At 51.3% G+C, this 17,387-nt stretch overlaps 1 protein-coding gene across 1 annotated transcript in view; it reads right to left on the reverse strand.

Annotated features, from left to right (window-relative positions):
- The window catches only part of LOC144944535 (cytohesin-1-like), an 84,088-nt gene extending 75,128 nt beyond the window's left edge, over nt 1–8,960 (reverse strand). Inside the window, exon 1 of the mRNA XM_078872774.1 lies at nt 8,850–8,960. Within this exon, the coding sequence (XP_078728900.1) occupies nt 8,850–8,871 (22 nt within the window). The 5' untranslated portion in view covers nt 8,872–8,960. The remainder of the gene's footprint in view (nt 1–8,849) is intronic.
- Nucleotides 8,961–17,387: the final 8,427 nt, after the last annotated feature.

The raw sequence follows: 17,387 nt of genomic DNA on the forward strand, positions 1-17,387 counted from the left end.
CTATGCGAGTTTGTGGGTCTCTATGTGAGTTTGTGGGTCTCTATGCGAGTTTGTGGGTCTCTATGCGGGTTTGTGGGTCTCCATGCGAGTTTGTGGGTCTCCATGCGAGTTTGTGGGTCTCTATGCGAGTTTGTGGGTCTCTATGCGAGTGTGTGGGTCTCTATGCGAGTTTGTGGGTCTCCGTGCGAGTTTGTGGGTCTCTATGCGGGTTTGTGGGTCTCCATGCGAGTTTGTGGGTCTCTATGCGAGTTTGTGGGTCTTCATGCGAGTTTGTGGGTCTCTGTGCGAGTTTGTGGGTCTCGATGCGGGTTTGTGGGTCTCTGTGCGAGTTTGTGGGTCTCCATGCGAGTTTGTGGGTCTCTATGCGAGTTTGTGGGTCTCTATGCGAGTTTGTGGGTCTTTATGCGGGTTTGTGGGTCTCTATGCGGGTTTGTGGGTCTCCATGCGAGTTTGTGGGTCTCCATGCGAGTTTGTGGGTCTCTATGCGAGTTTGTGGGTCTCCATGCGAGTTTGTGGGTCTCCATGCGAGTTTGTGGGTCTCTATGCGAGTTTGTGGGTCTCTATGCGAGTTTGTGGGTCTCTATGCGGGTTTGTGGGTCTCCATGCGAGTTTGTGGGTCTCTATGCGGGTTTGTGGGTCTCTATGCGAGTTTGTGGGTCTCTATGCGAGTTTGTGGGTCTCTATGCGAGTTTGTGGGTCTCTATGTGAGTTTGTGGGTCTCTATGCGAGTTTGTGGGTCTCTATGCGGGTTTGTGGGTCTCCATGCGAGTTTGTGGGTCTCCATGCGAGTTTGTGGGTCTCTATGCGAGTCTGTGGGTCTCCATGCGAGTTTGTGGGTCTCCATGCGAGTTTGTGGGTCTCTATGTGAGTTTGTGGGTCTCTATGCGAGTTTGTGGGTCTCTATGCGAGTTTGTGGGTCTCTATGTGAGTTTGTGGGTCTCTATGCGAGTTTGTGGGTCTCTATGCGAGTTTGTGGGTCTCTATGCGAGTTTGTGGGTCTCTATGCGAGTTTGTGGGTCTCCATGCGAGTTTGTGGGTCTCTATGCGAGTTTGTGGGTCTCTATGCGGGTTTGTGGGTCTCTATGCGAGTTTGTGGGTCTCTATGCGAGTTTGTGGGTCTCTATGCGAGTTTGTGGGTCTCTATGCGAGTTTGTGGGTCTCCATGCGAGTTTGTGGGTCTCTATGCGAGTTTGTGGGTCTCTATGCGAGTTTGTGGGTCTCCATGCGAGTTTGTGGGTCTCTATGCGAGTTTGTGGGTCTCCATGCGAGTTTGTGGGTCTCTATGCGAGTTTGTGGGTCTCCATGCGAGTTTGTGGGTCTCTATGCGAGTTTGTGGGTCTCTATGTGAGTTTGTGGGTCTCTATGCGAGTTTGTGGGTCTCTATGTGAGTTTGTGGGTCTCTATGCGAGTTTGTGGGTCTCCATGCGAGTTTGTGGGCCTCTATGCGGGTTTGTGGGTCTCCATGCGAGTTTGTGGGTCTCTATGCGAGTCTGTGGGTCTCCATGCGAGTTTGTGGGTCTCCATGCGAGTTTGTGGGTCTCTATGTGAGTTTGTGGGTCTCCATGCGAGTTTGTGGGTCTCTATGCGAGTTTGTGGGTCTCCATGCGAGTTTGTGGGTCTCTATGCGAGTTTGTGGGTCTCTATGCGAGTTTGTGGGTCTCTATGTGAGTTTGTGGGTCTCTATGCGAGTTTGTGGGTCTCTATGCGGGTTTGTGGGTCTCCATGCGAGTTTGTGGGTCTCCATGCGAGTTTGTGGGTCTCTATGCGAGTCTGTGGGTCTCCATGCGAGTTTGTGGGTCTCCATGCGAGTTTGTGGGTCTCTATGTGAGTTTGTGGGTCTCTATGCGAGTTTGTGGGTCTCTATGCGAGTTTGTGGGTCTCTATGTGAGTTTGTGGGTCTCTATGCGAGTTTGTGGGTCTCTATGCGAGTTTGTGGGTCTCTATGCGAGTTTGTGGGTCTCTATGCGAGTTTGTGGGTCTCCATGCGAGTTTGTGGGTCTCTATGCGAGTTTGTGGGTCTCTATGCGGGTTTGTGGGTCTCTATGCGAGTTTGTGGGTCTCTATGCGAGTTTGTGGGTCTCTATGCGAGTTTGTGGGTCTCTATGTGAGTTTGTGGGTCTCCATGCGAGTTTGTGGGTCTCTATGCGAGTTTGTGGGTCTCTATGCGAGTTTGTGGGTCTCCATGCGAGTTTGTGGGTCTCTATGCGAGTTTGTGGGTCTCCATGCGAGTTTGTGGGTCTCTATGCGAGTTTGTGGGTCTCCATGCGAGTTTGTGGGTCTCTATGCGAGTTTGTGGGTCTCTATGTGAGTTTGTGGGTCTCTATGCGAGTTTGTGGGTCTCTATGTGAGTTTGTGGGTCTCTATGCGAGTTTGTGGGTCTCCATGCGAGTTTGTGGGCCTCTATGCGGGTTTGTGGGTCTCTATGCGGGTCTATGAACCTCCATGTGATTCGCTATCATCTCGGCCAAAAGTCACTCCATCGTTCGCCGGCAGATTTTCGGATATTCGCCAGGCCACTCCCGAATCGTACTCTGTGTGTCTCTGTGCAAGTCTCTTGGATTTTTCAAGTGAGTCTATGGGTGTCCAATTAAGCCGACGAAACTCCATCCGAGTCGATCATTCGCTGGGCAGCGTTGCAGATATTCGTTGGACAACTCCTGAATACGTCCACCGGCTCATCCCCCAACCTCGACACGAACGTAAAAAACATCGCTGATCAAACTCCCCGTCACTGGAAAGTAGAACAGTCTCCCCGACGAAGCCATCACAATCACCAACCACTGCCTTGCATCACAGCAGTCCGCATACCGACGGCCAGGGCTTAACTTCAAGCCGGGTCTGTCCGGGTCAGCGACCCGGGATATATTTCCGCACCCGGCACACCACATCCAGCACACCCCTCGCTCTGTCTGCGGCTACGACTTGTCACGTGCCCCCTACTTCCAGACTCGGACTTTAATCCGACTGCTGAGCAGCTCCGGCAGAAGGGAGGCCCACAGACGAAGATCGTCGACAGTGACGGGAGTTACAGAGACGGCACTTTCAGGGTGGGGACATGGAAACTAACAAGTCGACCAGCTACCCGGGGAAATATTCCACGAGGAATTAACCCGTGGTTAAGGCTAAGCACGGCTCGCACACACGCAAAGACACCATCTCCCACCCTGCCGTGTCACCGTCTCTCCCACCCCGACTGCGCGACCATCACACCCACACCGCCGCCCTGATATTGCACCGCACAGACAAAGCGAGGTGGCAGAGACGCACTGCGCCTGGCACTGACAACTACCCGCGTCCGATGCCCTTATGGCCCCCGCATCAAGGACGATCAGTGGGCACATTTATTAATTTAATGACTCACCGCATCACCGAGCCTCGCCCAAGCCTGGCTCAGCGACCCCACCACCAAACTGCAGCGGTTTCAATCTTCTGCGGAAATGGGCAGCGCTTAATCGGATCCACGCTAACCACAGATGATGTCGATGCCCGATCCACGAGTTAAGAATACAACTGCAGAATCAAAGAATCTCGCTCTCCTGCGGCTACAAACTCCAAACCATGGCCCACGTGACCTCGCGCTGCCCCAAATATAAATCTGATGAGTGGGTGGGTGGGTGAGTGAGTGGGTGAGTAGGTGAGTGGGTGGGTGGGTGAGTGGGTAAGTGAGTGGGTAGGTGAGTGGGTGAATGAGTGGGTGGGTGGATGAGTGAGTGGGTGGGTGGATGAGTGAGTGGGTGGGTGGGTGGATGAGTGAGTGGGTGGGTGGATGAGTGAGTGAGTGGGTGGATGAGTGAGTGGGTGGATGGGTGAGTGGGTGGGTGAGGAGTGGGCGGATCTCCCATTCACCAACTCTCAGACAGGGCAATTGAATGGCCGAACCACTGACAAGTGAATCCCGAATAGTTGCTCTCAAAAAGCTCCAGCCAACAAAGGAATGCCGAGAGCTGATCCAGCATCTAAGCATTTACTATTGTTCAGCAGCACCGTGGAATCCATGGTATGCGCGCGTGTGTATGCGTTTACGTACGCGTGTACACATGTAGTGGTTCGACCCCCAATCGCAGCCAACATCAGTAACAAAGCGTCGGATATGGTCCCGGGCCTCGACTAGGTCGACTCAACCTTCAAATGCTTATCTGCTGCGATGTGTACCTATCAGCGAACTGGGAGATGAAGGGCAGCCGGGTCTGGTGCTGGCTACACCCATCGCCTTGTGTGCTGTTCCAGCCTTAATAGGTGCTCGCTGACAGCACACAGGCACACACACACAGGCACCACACACACACATGCACACACACACACACAGGCACCACACACAGGCACCGCGCACACACAGACACCACACACACAAGCACCACACACACACAGGCACACCACACACACACACAGGCACCACACACACACAGACACCACACACACACAAGCACCACACACACACAGGCACCACACACACACAGGCACCACACACACACACAGGCACCGCGCACACACAGGCACCGCACACACACAGGCACCACACACACACACACAGGCGCACACAGGCACACAGGCACACACACACAGGCAACACACACACAGGCACCACACACAGGCACACAGACACACAGACACCACACACACACCGCATGCGCCGCACGCACCGCGCACGCTTGGTGCCGGACCCGCGCGCGTCACGTGTGCAGGTGACAGCTCCCGCTCCTCCTTCACGGCGGGTGGCGGTTGGTGGTTGGGGCCCGAAAGCAAAGGAATTAAATTGGGTGCCCCCCTCCCCTGACCCCCTCCGGCCACGTGGGGTCAGGCGCAGTTGCATCCCCTTGCACCAGAGGTCGCAAACGGGTTTTGATTCCTTACCCGTACCCGGCCGCACCAGGGTCGCAAACGGCTACCCGTACCCATACCCAGCCGGGTACGGGTAGCCGGGTATCGGGAAGGGGACGGGTATCGGGTACCCGGTTGCGACCTCTGCCTTGCACACGCCATGCCAATGTCCCACTTGCTCCCCGTATCTCCACCCCCCCATCAGCCATCCAATCATCACGTTTCCACAGTCATCGCCCCTCCACCACTCTCACCATGTCAATCCATCCCCCCTCCCACCCCTCCCATCCCACTCCGACCAGTGGTGGAGCGTGGTTGATTTAAAAAAAAATGCCCGGGCACTCGGGATGATACGAGACCGCCTGTCCCAATATCTCAGACTCCTCATAATCAACGTTTTTTTGGGGGTTTAGATCGCGTTATTTATAAATGTGTCGTAACCCTTCACCACCCGACACGGCCAATCAGCAAAAAAAGTGTCACGTTGACAAAAGACAAATAGTTCACTGCTTTAGCCCACCGGTGTGTTGGAGCGTAAAACCACAACATTTACAATTTTTGAGTACGGCGTTTCGCTGGTAATTGCATCCAGCATCATCGGGCAATTCGCCAGAATGGTGAGGCTCTGCTCTGTCTCCCGTTATTATATAGAGCAGCAGCAGGGTGACGTCATCATTAACTCATCAGGTGCAACAATTTGAGGGGGGGGTATTGTAATTATATACAAGATTAGTAATAAGGCAGTTGTTACGATGCGAGTTGTAGATTAGTAATCAGTTGGAATGTGTTTTATTGTGATTCTTCGTAGACCGGAGCCCGGGTCCATCCCCCCCTCTGGCCCCTACAGACCCCTTGTGCAGTTACACCGCCTGCACACCCATCGAGAGCCACGCCACTGCTCCATAGACTCACTCACGTAAGCCCAATAGGGTCACCAAGAGACCCGGAGAATTCCATCGAGAAGCACGGACTCGCATAGATCCACGCAAACCATAAACGTACGGACAAATGAGCCACACGCACGTGCGGGCAGGGACCTCGTTCAGCAGTCGATTGACATCGGAGGCTGCACGTGTCACATTGCAAATGGAAGGCACATTGGTCGTAGTTTGACTGTTACTGTCACTACAAAATGTTACCAACTCTCAGACAAACGCATCACCTTAGTGATTATCATTTAAACTGATATTACAGCAGCAGCAGCATTGTCGTCGTCATCGCCACATTGGAATTTACAAGCGGATCAGGGTGGTGGTGCAATTGCACGGTCTGTGTGTGAAGACTCACGGCCATAAAGATTACACACACAGACAGAGAGGGACCTTTGCATCCACTGTGCATCATTGCGCCTGGGTTAGTAATTCAGTGGCAATTAGGAAGGAATGCGTGACGATGCTGGAATCTCAATCTTGCGCGGCGTGCGTGCATCGTTCGCATACCAAGATAGATGCATCATCATCATCATCCAGCAGCAGCAACAGCTGAGGTGTATCCACTGCTAGATGAAGGTACCCCCCCCACCCACTCCACCAAGCGAAGGGCCGGCCCTGAGATTCCCCAACCACAGTAAACGTGCAACGCTGGGCCAACGTTGGTACATGATGGGAACCATTGACCCAACGCTGGGCCAACGTTGGCACTTGATGGGAACCATTGACCCAACGTTGGTTCAACGTTCCATGCTTACTGGGGATCCACATGCATTCCGCTGCTCGTCAATCGATCCCATATATATACATGCACAGATATAATAATTGATCCGATTGCTACATCTCCGTGGTGGTCGTATTGCTTCATTTGGAAGTCGTTCTGTCACCAGTCTCGGGCATCAATCCCTGTCCAAGCCCACTCACTTTACTGAAGACATTTTTTTTACACCTTTCGCTCTTATCAGAATCAGAATCAGGAATCCGATGAGCTATGAAGCTCTTTGTCGCAGACCTATTGTAAGGTACGGGGTCAGCAAGTAACAACAACACTTATTGTTCCCTAGATCACCCCACGACCCCTTAATCCCCCCTCCCTCATAACCGCCACTCTTTCACTTTGCCCGCTCTTCATATTCTCATGATACGGCTCTCACTCATTCCCCATTCATTCAATCCATTCATCGTCGTTCGCATCATCACAGAGTTGCCCCCATCGCCTCCTCTCACCCATTTCATTCACCTCGTCTCCACCATTGCATCCATAATGTACCACTCTTAATTATGCGTAAAGCGCCTTGCACGAGGCGCTATTTAAATGGTTTAAGATAAGATACCCAACACTTAATTTCGCTTCGCTGCTTAGCTTCCCAGCATGCACCTCGCACACTTGTCCTGTGACGGCTTAGTTAAGTGATGTCGCAACAACAACAACAACTAAAATTGTTGTCGTTACCATTATCGTCACGAATATTTGACATTTTTGTTCTCATATTTTCCGCCAGTATCCATGTGTGCGTTGACACGTGTAACATAGCTGGCATGATGCAACGACTGTAAACTTTTCTCTTAGGGCCACGGTGAGTCCTTTACCCTGCCTTTTTTTTACCACTCAGCTCCGTGTTCCCAAAAGCATCACAGACCCCTCCTCATTTAATCATTTTCGACTTCGTCAAATGTCACAAACAACAGGGGTCATGGAAAAAACTGCCGCCGGGGCAATATTGGCACGCGTGTGGATTACGATGCAGTTGATGGCCATCGCCGATGATGGTGCCGATGGTTGTGGTGGTGGTGGTGGTGGTGATGATGGTGGTGATGGTGATGATGATGGTGTTGGTGTTTTCTTGAAGGCCGTGCTAATTAGCAAGCGCCACCCCAGGACCTGCGCTGTCCTGCCAATCACTCAGGGTGTGACTGACGGTGATGGGTTGATGGGTTATCATGTCTCTTCGGAGGAACTGTTTTCTGACAGGGCAATATACATGACCCGCCGGCAGTGATGATCATCCCATCGTAACATCTGGTCGTTCGATGATCAAACCCGAACTGGTATAATAATGGTAATCATGCTATGCCGTATTGTGATAATGATGATACTGTAGGCAAACCGGTGGCGCAGTGGTTAGCGCACTGCGCTTTAAACCCGGTGACCCAATCGATGTTCGATTCGAATCGTACGGATTCAATCTTGATTTGCGAACATCAAAGTGTTATATGCACCAGTCCTCGGTCGTTCCCGTCCTTCAGCAACCCGCGATGACCAGCGTGGTGAAGTATGGTCAAATAACCCCCGTGTTCGATACGGCTTAGGGAGGCATTCATATGCAGCTCTGAACTGACAAAGGGGCGGTGCACGATGCATTTTAGGATTTCGATGCCGATGCTGTTGCTGATGATTCTGCTGCTGATGATGATGATGATTCTGCTGCTGATGATGATGATGATGAGACACGAACTGGTGGTACGATGCAGACGACGAGACGCAATTCAGAGATCGCGAAGGGAGACAAATCCACGAGACACCCTCGACTCGCGCGACGCAGACGCACAATGGAACTGCAGCTCACATCCCTCGGGACCCAAGCGTCGCAAGGCAACACGCGGACTCAAGGACGCTGCTGATGATGATGATGCTGATGATGCTGCTGATGCTGCTGATGATGCTGACGGCGACCACGACGATTCTGACGATGATGCTGCTGCTGATAACGACGATGATACTGCTGCTGATGATGATACGGCTGTTGCTAATGCTGACGAAAATGCCGCTGCTGCTCCTGCTGATGCTGATGATGATGCTGCCCATGCAACCGATGCTACTGATTCTGCTGCTGATGAAGATGCTGCTGCTGATGCGGATGATGATGCTGATGATGCTGCTGATGAAGATGCTGCTGCTGCGGATGATGATGCGGGTGATGCTGCTGCTGCTACTGAAGATGCTGCTGCGGCTGATGCCGCTGCTGCTTGCTTCTACCGATGGTAATGCTGCTGATGATGATGATGCTGATGATGCTGCTGATGATGATGTTGATGATGATGCTGCTGATGATGATGTTGCTGCTGCTGTTGTTGAAGCGACACGACGGAGCGACGACTCACCGGCAGAGTCGTCCGCGTCCATGGCGGTGAGTCGGTTCAGAGGCTCGCCGCGTCGCGCAGCCACGGCTCTCGCGTCTCTCTGTGCCCGCACCACGCAGCCTCCCGGTTCCCCCCTCGCCCCCACCCCCACAACCCTCCTCCTCCACCCCCACCCCCACAACCCTCCACCCCCACCCCCACAACCCTCCTCCTCCACCCCCACCTCCAACAACCCCCTTCTCCATTCCCCCTTACATCCCCCCCCCATCCAATCACCCCACCCAATCCCCCCAATCCCCCCACCCTCAACCCCCCCACCCTCAACCCCCCCACCCTCAACCCCCCCACCCTCAACTCCCCCACCCTCAACTCCCCCCTCACAACCCCTCCCACCCAATCCCCACCCTCAACGCATCCCCCACAACCCCTCCCACCCAATCCCCCGTAACCCCCCACCCTCAACTCCCCCACCCTCACCCTCACATCTCCTCCTCCACCCCCCATGACCCCCACCCTCACCAACCCCCACCCCCCAACAAACCCTCCACCCACAACCCCACCCCACCCCCCATCACCGCCAAACACCCAAACTCCGCCCAGCTCAATCGCGATTGGCCCAACAGACGCTCGGAAACTGCGCCTCGCGGACCAATCGCAGCGCGTCGCTGCCGCGCTACCCCCACCCCCTCCGGGCGAGACGCGATTCTGATTGGACGAGACAGACGTAGTAATTTGCATATCGGCAGCGTGAAGGAGACGGGGCAGCCATCTTACGTAGGGATTCAGTTTTGCGTTAACAACTTTAACGCACGAAATTCCGTAGCTTGTTTGTGAAGATTCGACAGAATGCCGTCAGGCACCTGTGGTGAGCCGTGTATACGGAGAGGCTCGCGTGCAAGCGGGTGCTGGGTGGATTCCAACATCGCGTGGCATAGAAAATGTCTTAATCCAGCAGTAGATTGGCCATGACTGACGATACTGATGAACAATAATCAGCTCGTTACCTCTCGGAAGCTAAGCGGGTTTGCGCCTGGATAACGCGTGGATGGGCGACCACAATGCATACCGAGTTGTCATCATGGACTCGCATAGAGACCCATAGATTCACACAGAGACCCACACGCGCACAGAGACCCATAGACTCACACAGAGACCCACAGACTCACACAGAGACCCATAGACTCGCACAGAGACCCATAGACTCACACAGAGATACCCATAGACTCACACAGAGACTCACACAGAGACCCATAGACTCGCATAGATACCCATAGACTCACACAGAGGCCCACAGACTCACACAGAGACACATAGACTCACACAGAGAACAAGAGACTCACACAGAGATCCATAGACTCACACAGAGACCCATAGACTCACACAGAGACCCACATACTCACACAGAGACCAAGAGACTCACACAGAGACCCAGAGACTCACAGAGACCAAGATACTCACACAGAAACCCATAGACTCACACAGCATAGACTCACACAGAGACACACAGACTCACACAGAGACCCATAGACTCGCACAGAGACCCATAGACTCGCATAGAGACCCATAGACTCACACAGAGACCCATAGACTCGCAAAGAGACCCATAGACTCGCACAGAGACACATAGACTCGCATAGAGACCCGTAGACTCACACAGAGACCAAGAGACTCAGTCTCAGAAACTGATACGGCTCACGTAGATACCCATAGACTTACATAGAGACCCATAGACTCGCACAGAAACTGATAAGCTAATATAGAGATCCCATAGACTGACACAGAGACGCACATTCTCAGAAACTGATCGGCTCACATAGAGACCCCACAGACGGATTCACCGACAAAAGGATGGAGTGGTGGGCTAAACGAGGTGGGGGATATTTCCCCAGCATTTGGGAAGTTACAGACGCACAGGTTTAACAACAACAACGGCGGTGGTGGTGGTGGTGGTCCCGTATTATTTCCCAATGAGCTTCAATGCTCAGGGGCCATACATTTAGTACGGACGCATGGAGGGGGTTAACCCGGGGGGTCTACTGACAATGCATAGGAAACGGGGGTGGGGAGTGGGGTCAAGTTTTGACAGATTTTTGCGTACCCACTAAATGGATGGCCCCTTAGCCGACACACGCAAGTGTCGTGATAAACGACCTTATCAGCTCGGTGGGGGGGAGGGGGGGCAGCGATCGGTCAGGTCGGGGCCCCAATATTTGATCTGAGCAATTTGCGGAAGCCAAACGTCACTGCTCTAATTAATAGATAAACAAAATGAACGGAGGCGTTTTAATTGATGAGATTAAAAAAAATCTAGATTTTAAGCTTTCGTGACTGCAGGAATCCATATACTCTTTGGTTCTTTCGGTAAAGTCATGTAGGTAAAAAAAAAACTAAGAGTATGAATCCTTGCAGTCACGAAAGCTTCAAATCTAGATTTTTATTTTTTTTTAAATCACGACGTTTCGATGGCAACACAAGCAATCATCATCATCTGATGATACCTACGTGACTTTACTGATGAGAAAAAATGTACTAATTTAAACCGCGCTTTAAATACGCGGTTTGTTCTTTGACACTTGAAAAAATTGTGATTTATCAAGAGGGCCTCAACTCGTGCCGCATGCCTGCCCCCACGCTCGTTATGTGACGCTGCGACCACCGCTTTGCTTGAAGTCAACAAGGGGTCATATTTGTATTTTTCTATAACCAGGTAAGGGCCCACTGAGGCTGTGTAGCTCGTTTTTCAGAAGCGACCCAGGTTGCCGCAAAACTATTTAAACGAAGTGGACTTATCGTGTGGAATATTACAGCAACCACATAATCTAAACGGTGTGATGTTGATTCTAAATGTGGAGGGACGGGGAGGGTAAGCAGAGACACACAAACTCCAAATACACAGCAGGCGTCAGGGTCGGGATCGAACCCACAATCTCCTGTATACCAGGCGAGGTAGTTAACATCTCCTAGCCACCGTGATGATGATGAGAGAGAGACGCAAACTCCAAATACACAGCAGGCGTCAGGGTCGGGATCGAACCCACGATCTCCTGTATACCAGGCGAGGTAGTTAACATCTCCTAGCCACCGTGATGATGAGAGAGAGAGACGCAAACTCCAAATATACAGCAGCAGGCGTCAGGGTCGGGATCGAACCCACGATCTCCTGTATACCAGGCGAGGTAGTTAACATCTCCAAGCCACCGTGACGCCCCATTGTATCCACCCTACAGCGAACGATGGACTGAACCGACCCCCCCACATCACAACCACCACTCTCATCCATTCCCCCCCCACCCCCCTAAACTTCACACGACCCGGTTAATGTTTCACCCGAGCGTTTGTGCCGTGACAAGGGAGGCACGCTCGTGTTTACGAGTTCGTGACCATTGCGCTTTTAATGACGGGGCTGACCGGAATGTTCCCGTTTCTCAACGGTGGCTAGGAGATGTTGACTACCTCGCCTGGTGTGCAGGAGGTCGCTGGTTCGATCCCGACCCTGACGCCTGCTGCTGTATATTTGGAGTTTGCGTCTCTCTCTCATCATCATCACGGTGGCTAGGAGATGTTGACTACCTCGCCTGGTATAGAGGAGGTCGTGGGTTCGATGCCGACCCTGACGCCTGCTGCTGTATATTTGGAGTTTGCGTCTCTCTCTCATCATCATCACGGTGGCTAGGAGATGTTGACTACCTCGCCTGGTATACAGGAGGTCGTGGGTTCGATGCCGACCCTGACGCCTTCTGCTGTATATTTGGAGTTTGCGTCTCTCTCTCATCATCATCACGGTGGCTAGGAGATGTTGACTACCTCGCCTGGTATACAGGAGGTCGTGGGTTCGATGCCGACCCTGACGCCTGCTGCTGTATATTTGGAGTTTGCGTCTCTCTCTCATCATCATCACGGTGGCTAGGAGATGTTGACTACCTCGCCTGGTATACAGGAGGTCGTGGGTTCGATGCCGACCCTGACGCCTGCTGCTGTATATTTGGAGTTTGCGTCTCTCTCTCATCATCATCACGGTGGCTAGATGTTAACTACCTCGCCTGGTATACAGGAGGTCGTGGGTTCGATGCCGACCCTGACGCCTGCTGCTGTATATTTGGAGTTTGCGTCTCTCTCTCATCATCATCACGGTGGCTAGGAGATGTTGACTACCTCGCCTGGTATACAGGAGGTCGCTGGTTCGATCCCGACTCTTGACGCCTGCTGCTGTATATTTGGAGGTTGCGTGTCTCTCTCTCTCTCTCCCCCGTGGTCGTGTGGAATTTTCTCCCGGGTTCTCCGGGTTTTCCTGCCTACATTTAGACATGTATTTGGCTGCTATACATTTCCACATGATAAGCCACTTCGTTGAGATATAATTTGTGGACAGGTCGTTTTTTTTTAAAGAGCAGTGCAGCTCAGTGCGCCTTACCTGGTAAAATAAAAAAAAGTTTATATATTTGAAAAAGTGTATCTCGCCTTCTTGTCTCGAATGCTAAGCAGCTTTTGAGCCTGGATAGGGTTGGCTGAGGTCACCGCAGCCCTCTGCTGACCAACCCACACAAAGTCTGACCATACGGGCTTGTAATTCGCTCAGTCTGTCAGGGTCAGGGGTCGCCTAGAGTTTCGTTGCCGAGTTGGCTCGGTGCTAAGGGCTACAGCAGTGGTATGTAAGTGTTCGGCATTCGTTTTACGCGTGTGTTAGTCACGCGTTCGCTTCGTGTGTATTAGTCGTGTGTGTTGGTAAGGCACGCGTTTATGGTTGTGTATCGGTGAGTTGCGTCACTACGTGGTTCCTGAGCGTTGTCCCGTGCACCATTCGGCGTTCGTCCTGCACGGTATCCACGCCGCAGCCTTCGCCTTGCCCTCGACAACTCAAGTGTTATTGGCGAGCTTGTTAGGGTGAGTGGGTAAAGTTTTATTGGCTAATCCATTTAGGTTCGAAAATGGGCATTTGTGTACACATTTCATCGGCCACGCGGTTTTCCTTCTGGGAGAGCATAATTTCAGCAGCACTGGATCAATGCAAGCAAACCTAGGATTGAATTTCGATTTAAAGCTTTCGTGACTGCAGGGATTCATCTTCTTGGTTCTTTCGGTGAAGTCACGTAGAATGGAAATAATAAAATAATAAAAATTAAACATAGACTCTGTCTCCTCGACAGACCTGTTCTCCACCTGAGGACGGCTACTTGCGTTGTGGCCGAAACGTCGTGAGAATTATTTTATTATGTTTATTTTTATTATTTTATTATTTCCATTCTACGTGACTTTACCGAAAGAACCAAGAAGATGAAACCTAGGATTGGTTTTGACAATCAGTGTCTCGTCAGCAGAGTCAGCCTTACTTGAACCTTTTCTGGTGAACTATCAGCTGTTTGGAGAACTGTCAGCTGTTTATAGATAAGGACTGGTTTGGCATTTAGTGTCTTATCAGCAACGTCATGCTTGCTTGAACCGATGCTGCAAAGGTTCGGGCTAGATTTTGATTGGCTAATCTGGGCCACGACCTGACAGCTGTTCCTGTTGAACTTCTTTCGCACTGTACCTAATCGACTGTGCTAATCGGAGGTGCGGGGGAAGGACAACAAACGAAATAAATGAGTTTTCAAACGAGATTTTAAAAGTGCATAGCTCCTCCAGTGGCTTCCCGACATCGGAAGAGCGTTCCAGACGGCTGTAGAACAGCACCCGAAAGCGCGCGTTGTGGTGACCGTCTTTGTTTGATGGTTTGCCAGAAGCCGCTGCGAGGATGACGGGGAGTTCGCGCGATGGTTTTTGCGCCTTGGCGAGATCAACAAGCTATTGTGATTTATTTGCGGCGAAGCACTTTGTGTCTATACAGCCTTGTCACTTGCAATTCACGTTTTCGGTATTGATGTTCGCAGCGCTGACATAGAGAGATAGGGCGGGGATGGGGGGAGAGCTTTTGGAAAGCAGGAATTCGCTGACAAGACCAGTTCTTTGGGATCACGCGTGAGAACGAGGAAACAAATGTTTTGGTTTTATCTGAAAAAAAACGAAAGCTAAAGGACACCGCTAATTTTCCAAAATTAATTCTAGATAGCGAACCATCGCCACCCTACCGCGAAAACGTGGCAGGGCCCTCCTGAAAAGGAGTCCTGAGACCCCAGCGAGACTTTCCAGGCTAAACGAGCTTAATAAAAACAAAACATCTTCTTGGTTCTTTCGGTAAAGTCACGTAGAAGGGAAGTAATAAAATAATAAAAATAAAACATAATAAAATAATTCTTACGACGTTTCGGCCATTATGTTTTATTTTTATTATTTTATTATTTCCATTCATTCTACGTGACTTTACCGAAAGAACCAAGAAGATGAATCCCTGCAGTCACGAAAGCTTTAAGTCGAAAAAAAACAAGACAATTTGAGAGATCTTAAAGACCGGCACAAAAGTCGCCGGGGTGGAGGGACAGAAGTGGCCGGGGTGGTGCTGAGCTGGGAGCGTGAGAAACTCCGACAAGGTCTTGAGACTCCCGTGTGAGCCCCTTTCCTCCGCTGCTTCTCTCTTCGTCATCCTTTCTGCGCCCCCTCCCTCCCTCGTCCTCGGCTCGCTCAGCAAAAAGGATCGTTCACACAAGAGGACATTCCTGGCGAGACTGGCTGGTGGATAACTCTGCACCGCACGCTCGCGCATTTGACAACCGGGGGGTAGGGCGGAAATGTTGCGGCGCTCTCTGTTTAAGCTGCAAGTCCCTGAGTGAAGGGGGCATTGTGTATAACACGTGGACTTCGACTCAGCAGAGAATAGCAAAGTACATTGAAATTACAAATCACTGGAGATTAAGGTCAGAACCAAAATGTCAAAAGTGGGTGGGGGGGGGGGAGTTTCTGCACAAATGAGCAAACGAGGCATCGCTGCGCGCCTCCCGTTTTTCAGCCCTGGGCCAGTGGTGGAAATTCCACGCTACTGTGACGGGCGCGAGCACGCCCATAACACGACCATTGCGCTTCCACTGCGCTACCGCTACCCACCCCCCACCTCCATTAAAGTTGCTACGACTTTTCCGATGATGGAGAAGCACCCCCCCCCCGTCCACTTCCAGACCAGCCGGTCTGGCTGCTCCCCCCCCCCAATACCGCACATCGCTCAGGGTAAACAACTCGGGAACTTCCTTCCTCCACCGTTAAACATTTACCCGCCGTGCATGGGCGTCAACTCACTGCAGCTCAATGGCCAGAGCAAGGCGGAGTGGGGTGGGTGGGTGGATGGGGGAGCTTTTTAAATCCTTTATATTAAGTTCACTTGCTTGCTTGCTTAGGACCGTGCAAATCTTTCGGTCGTTTTTTAACCCACTTCCCGTGATCCAATCGAGCTGACATTTTCCACACAGACTCGTTGTGCGTGACAATTAATGTTCGTGGAAATTTTTTTCCCAAAATTTTACACTTTTTAGGACAAAAATATTATATTTAATTACCAATTGCTTAATGTTGCCATGCAATCATCTGGCCCATAGGTGGCAGCCATCTCAAGCCAGAGGACGAGAGGACTCTAGCCGCCACGCATATAAAAGATTTATAGTGAAAAACTTTGTTTTTACGGGTTATACTTGTTCCCCCCCTAAGCGAGGGCCCAAGTAGGTATTTCAAATAAACGTCACAAAACAATTTGAAAAGTACGGTCTGTTTCTCCTAGGACGCGTGTTTTTCATAACGCGAATTGGATATAACGCGATGAATGTATTCGGGAACACATTTTTGTTTGTTACATAATGCGCGAGTCGGAATAAGCGGTCACGCGGCTGCCTCTGCGTAGCGTCATCATCGCACCGGGCATTGGGATTCTGCTGGATGCTTCGGGATGCTTCTCAGCTCAAGGTCGGACAGGACGGAGTTGGAGCCAGAGACCTGCGATTTGTCAGAGGACAAAAAGAACGAAATAGCACCCAAGTACAAATGCATCTCTTTACGAGTTACATTGAGTCCAAGCTACAGACAGACGGGCAGGGCGAATGCTTTCACGTTTACCAACCAACCTAAGTTGTATCTTAATTTTGGAGCTTTCGTGACTGCAGGAATTATTCTTTGGTTCTTTCGGTTAAGTCACGTCTAAAGATATTATTTAATTTATTATTTTATCTTTAGACGTGACTTAACCGAAAGAACCAAAGAATAACCTAAGTTGTTTGAGAGCGTCAATGCAAAATCAAATTAAAACATACCAAAAATAAAACGTACTTGGGTCCGTCAAAATCAAGAGTCAATCCCGGAGCGGACGGTCCGACACAAAGGCAGTGGAAAAAAACTGCAACGTGCCGGGCTAAATCGGAGCAGCACGAGCACGTGACGTGGAGACGCAAGCGAGTTTCAACATTTTATCTTTCAACTTTTTTGTTATTTTATGGGCCCCCTCAATACCCCTCCCATTAAATGCAGGACCTGGTACATCCATCCCACGTTGCTTTAGGCACACACGACAGTGCCAGCGGAGTGCAAGCTGACCGCAGAGCGATGGCTATGAAGAGGAGGAGGAGGAGACCAAGAATTGTGACCTGGACTTACTTTCGAGACCTAAAATGACCTCGCGTCATGCCCAGGTTTTTCAAAGCTGCGCCA

This window comes from Lampetra fluviatilis, chromosome 35 (genome assembly GCF_964198595.1).
Source record: "Lampetra fluviatilis chromosome 35, kcLamFluv1.1, whole genome shotgun sequence".
Classification (NCBI taxonomy): Eukaryota; Metazoa; Chordata; class Hyperoartia; order Petromyzontiformes; family Petromyzontidae; genus Lampetra; species Lampetra fluviatilis.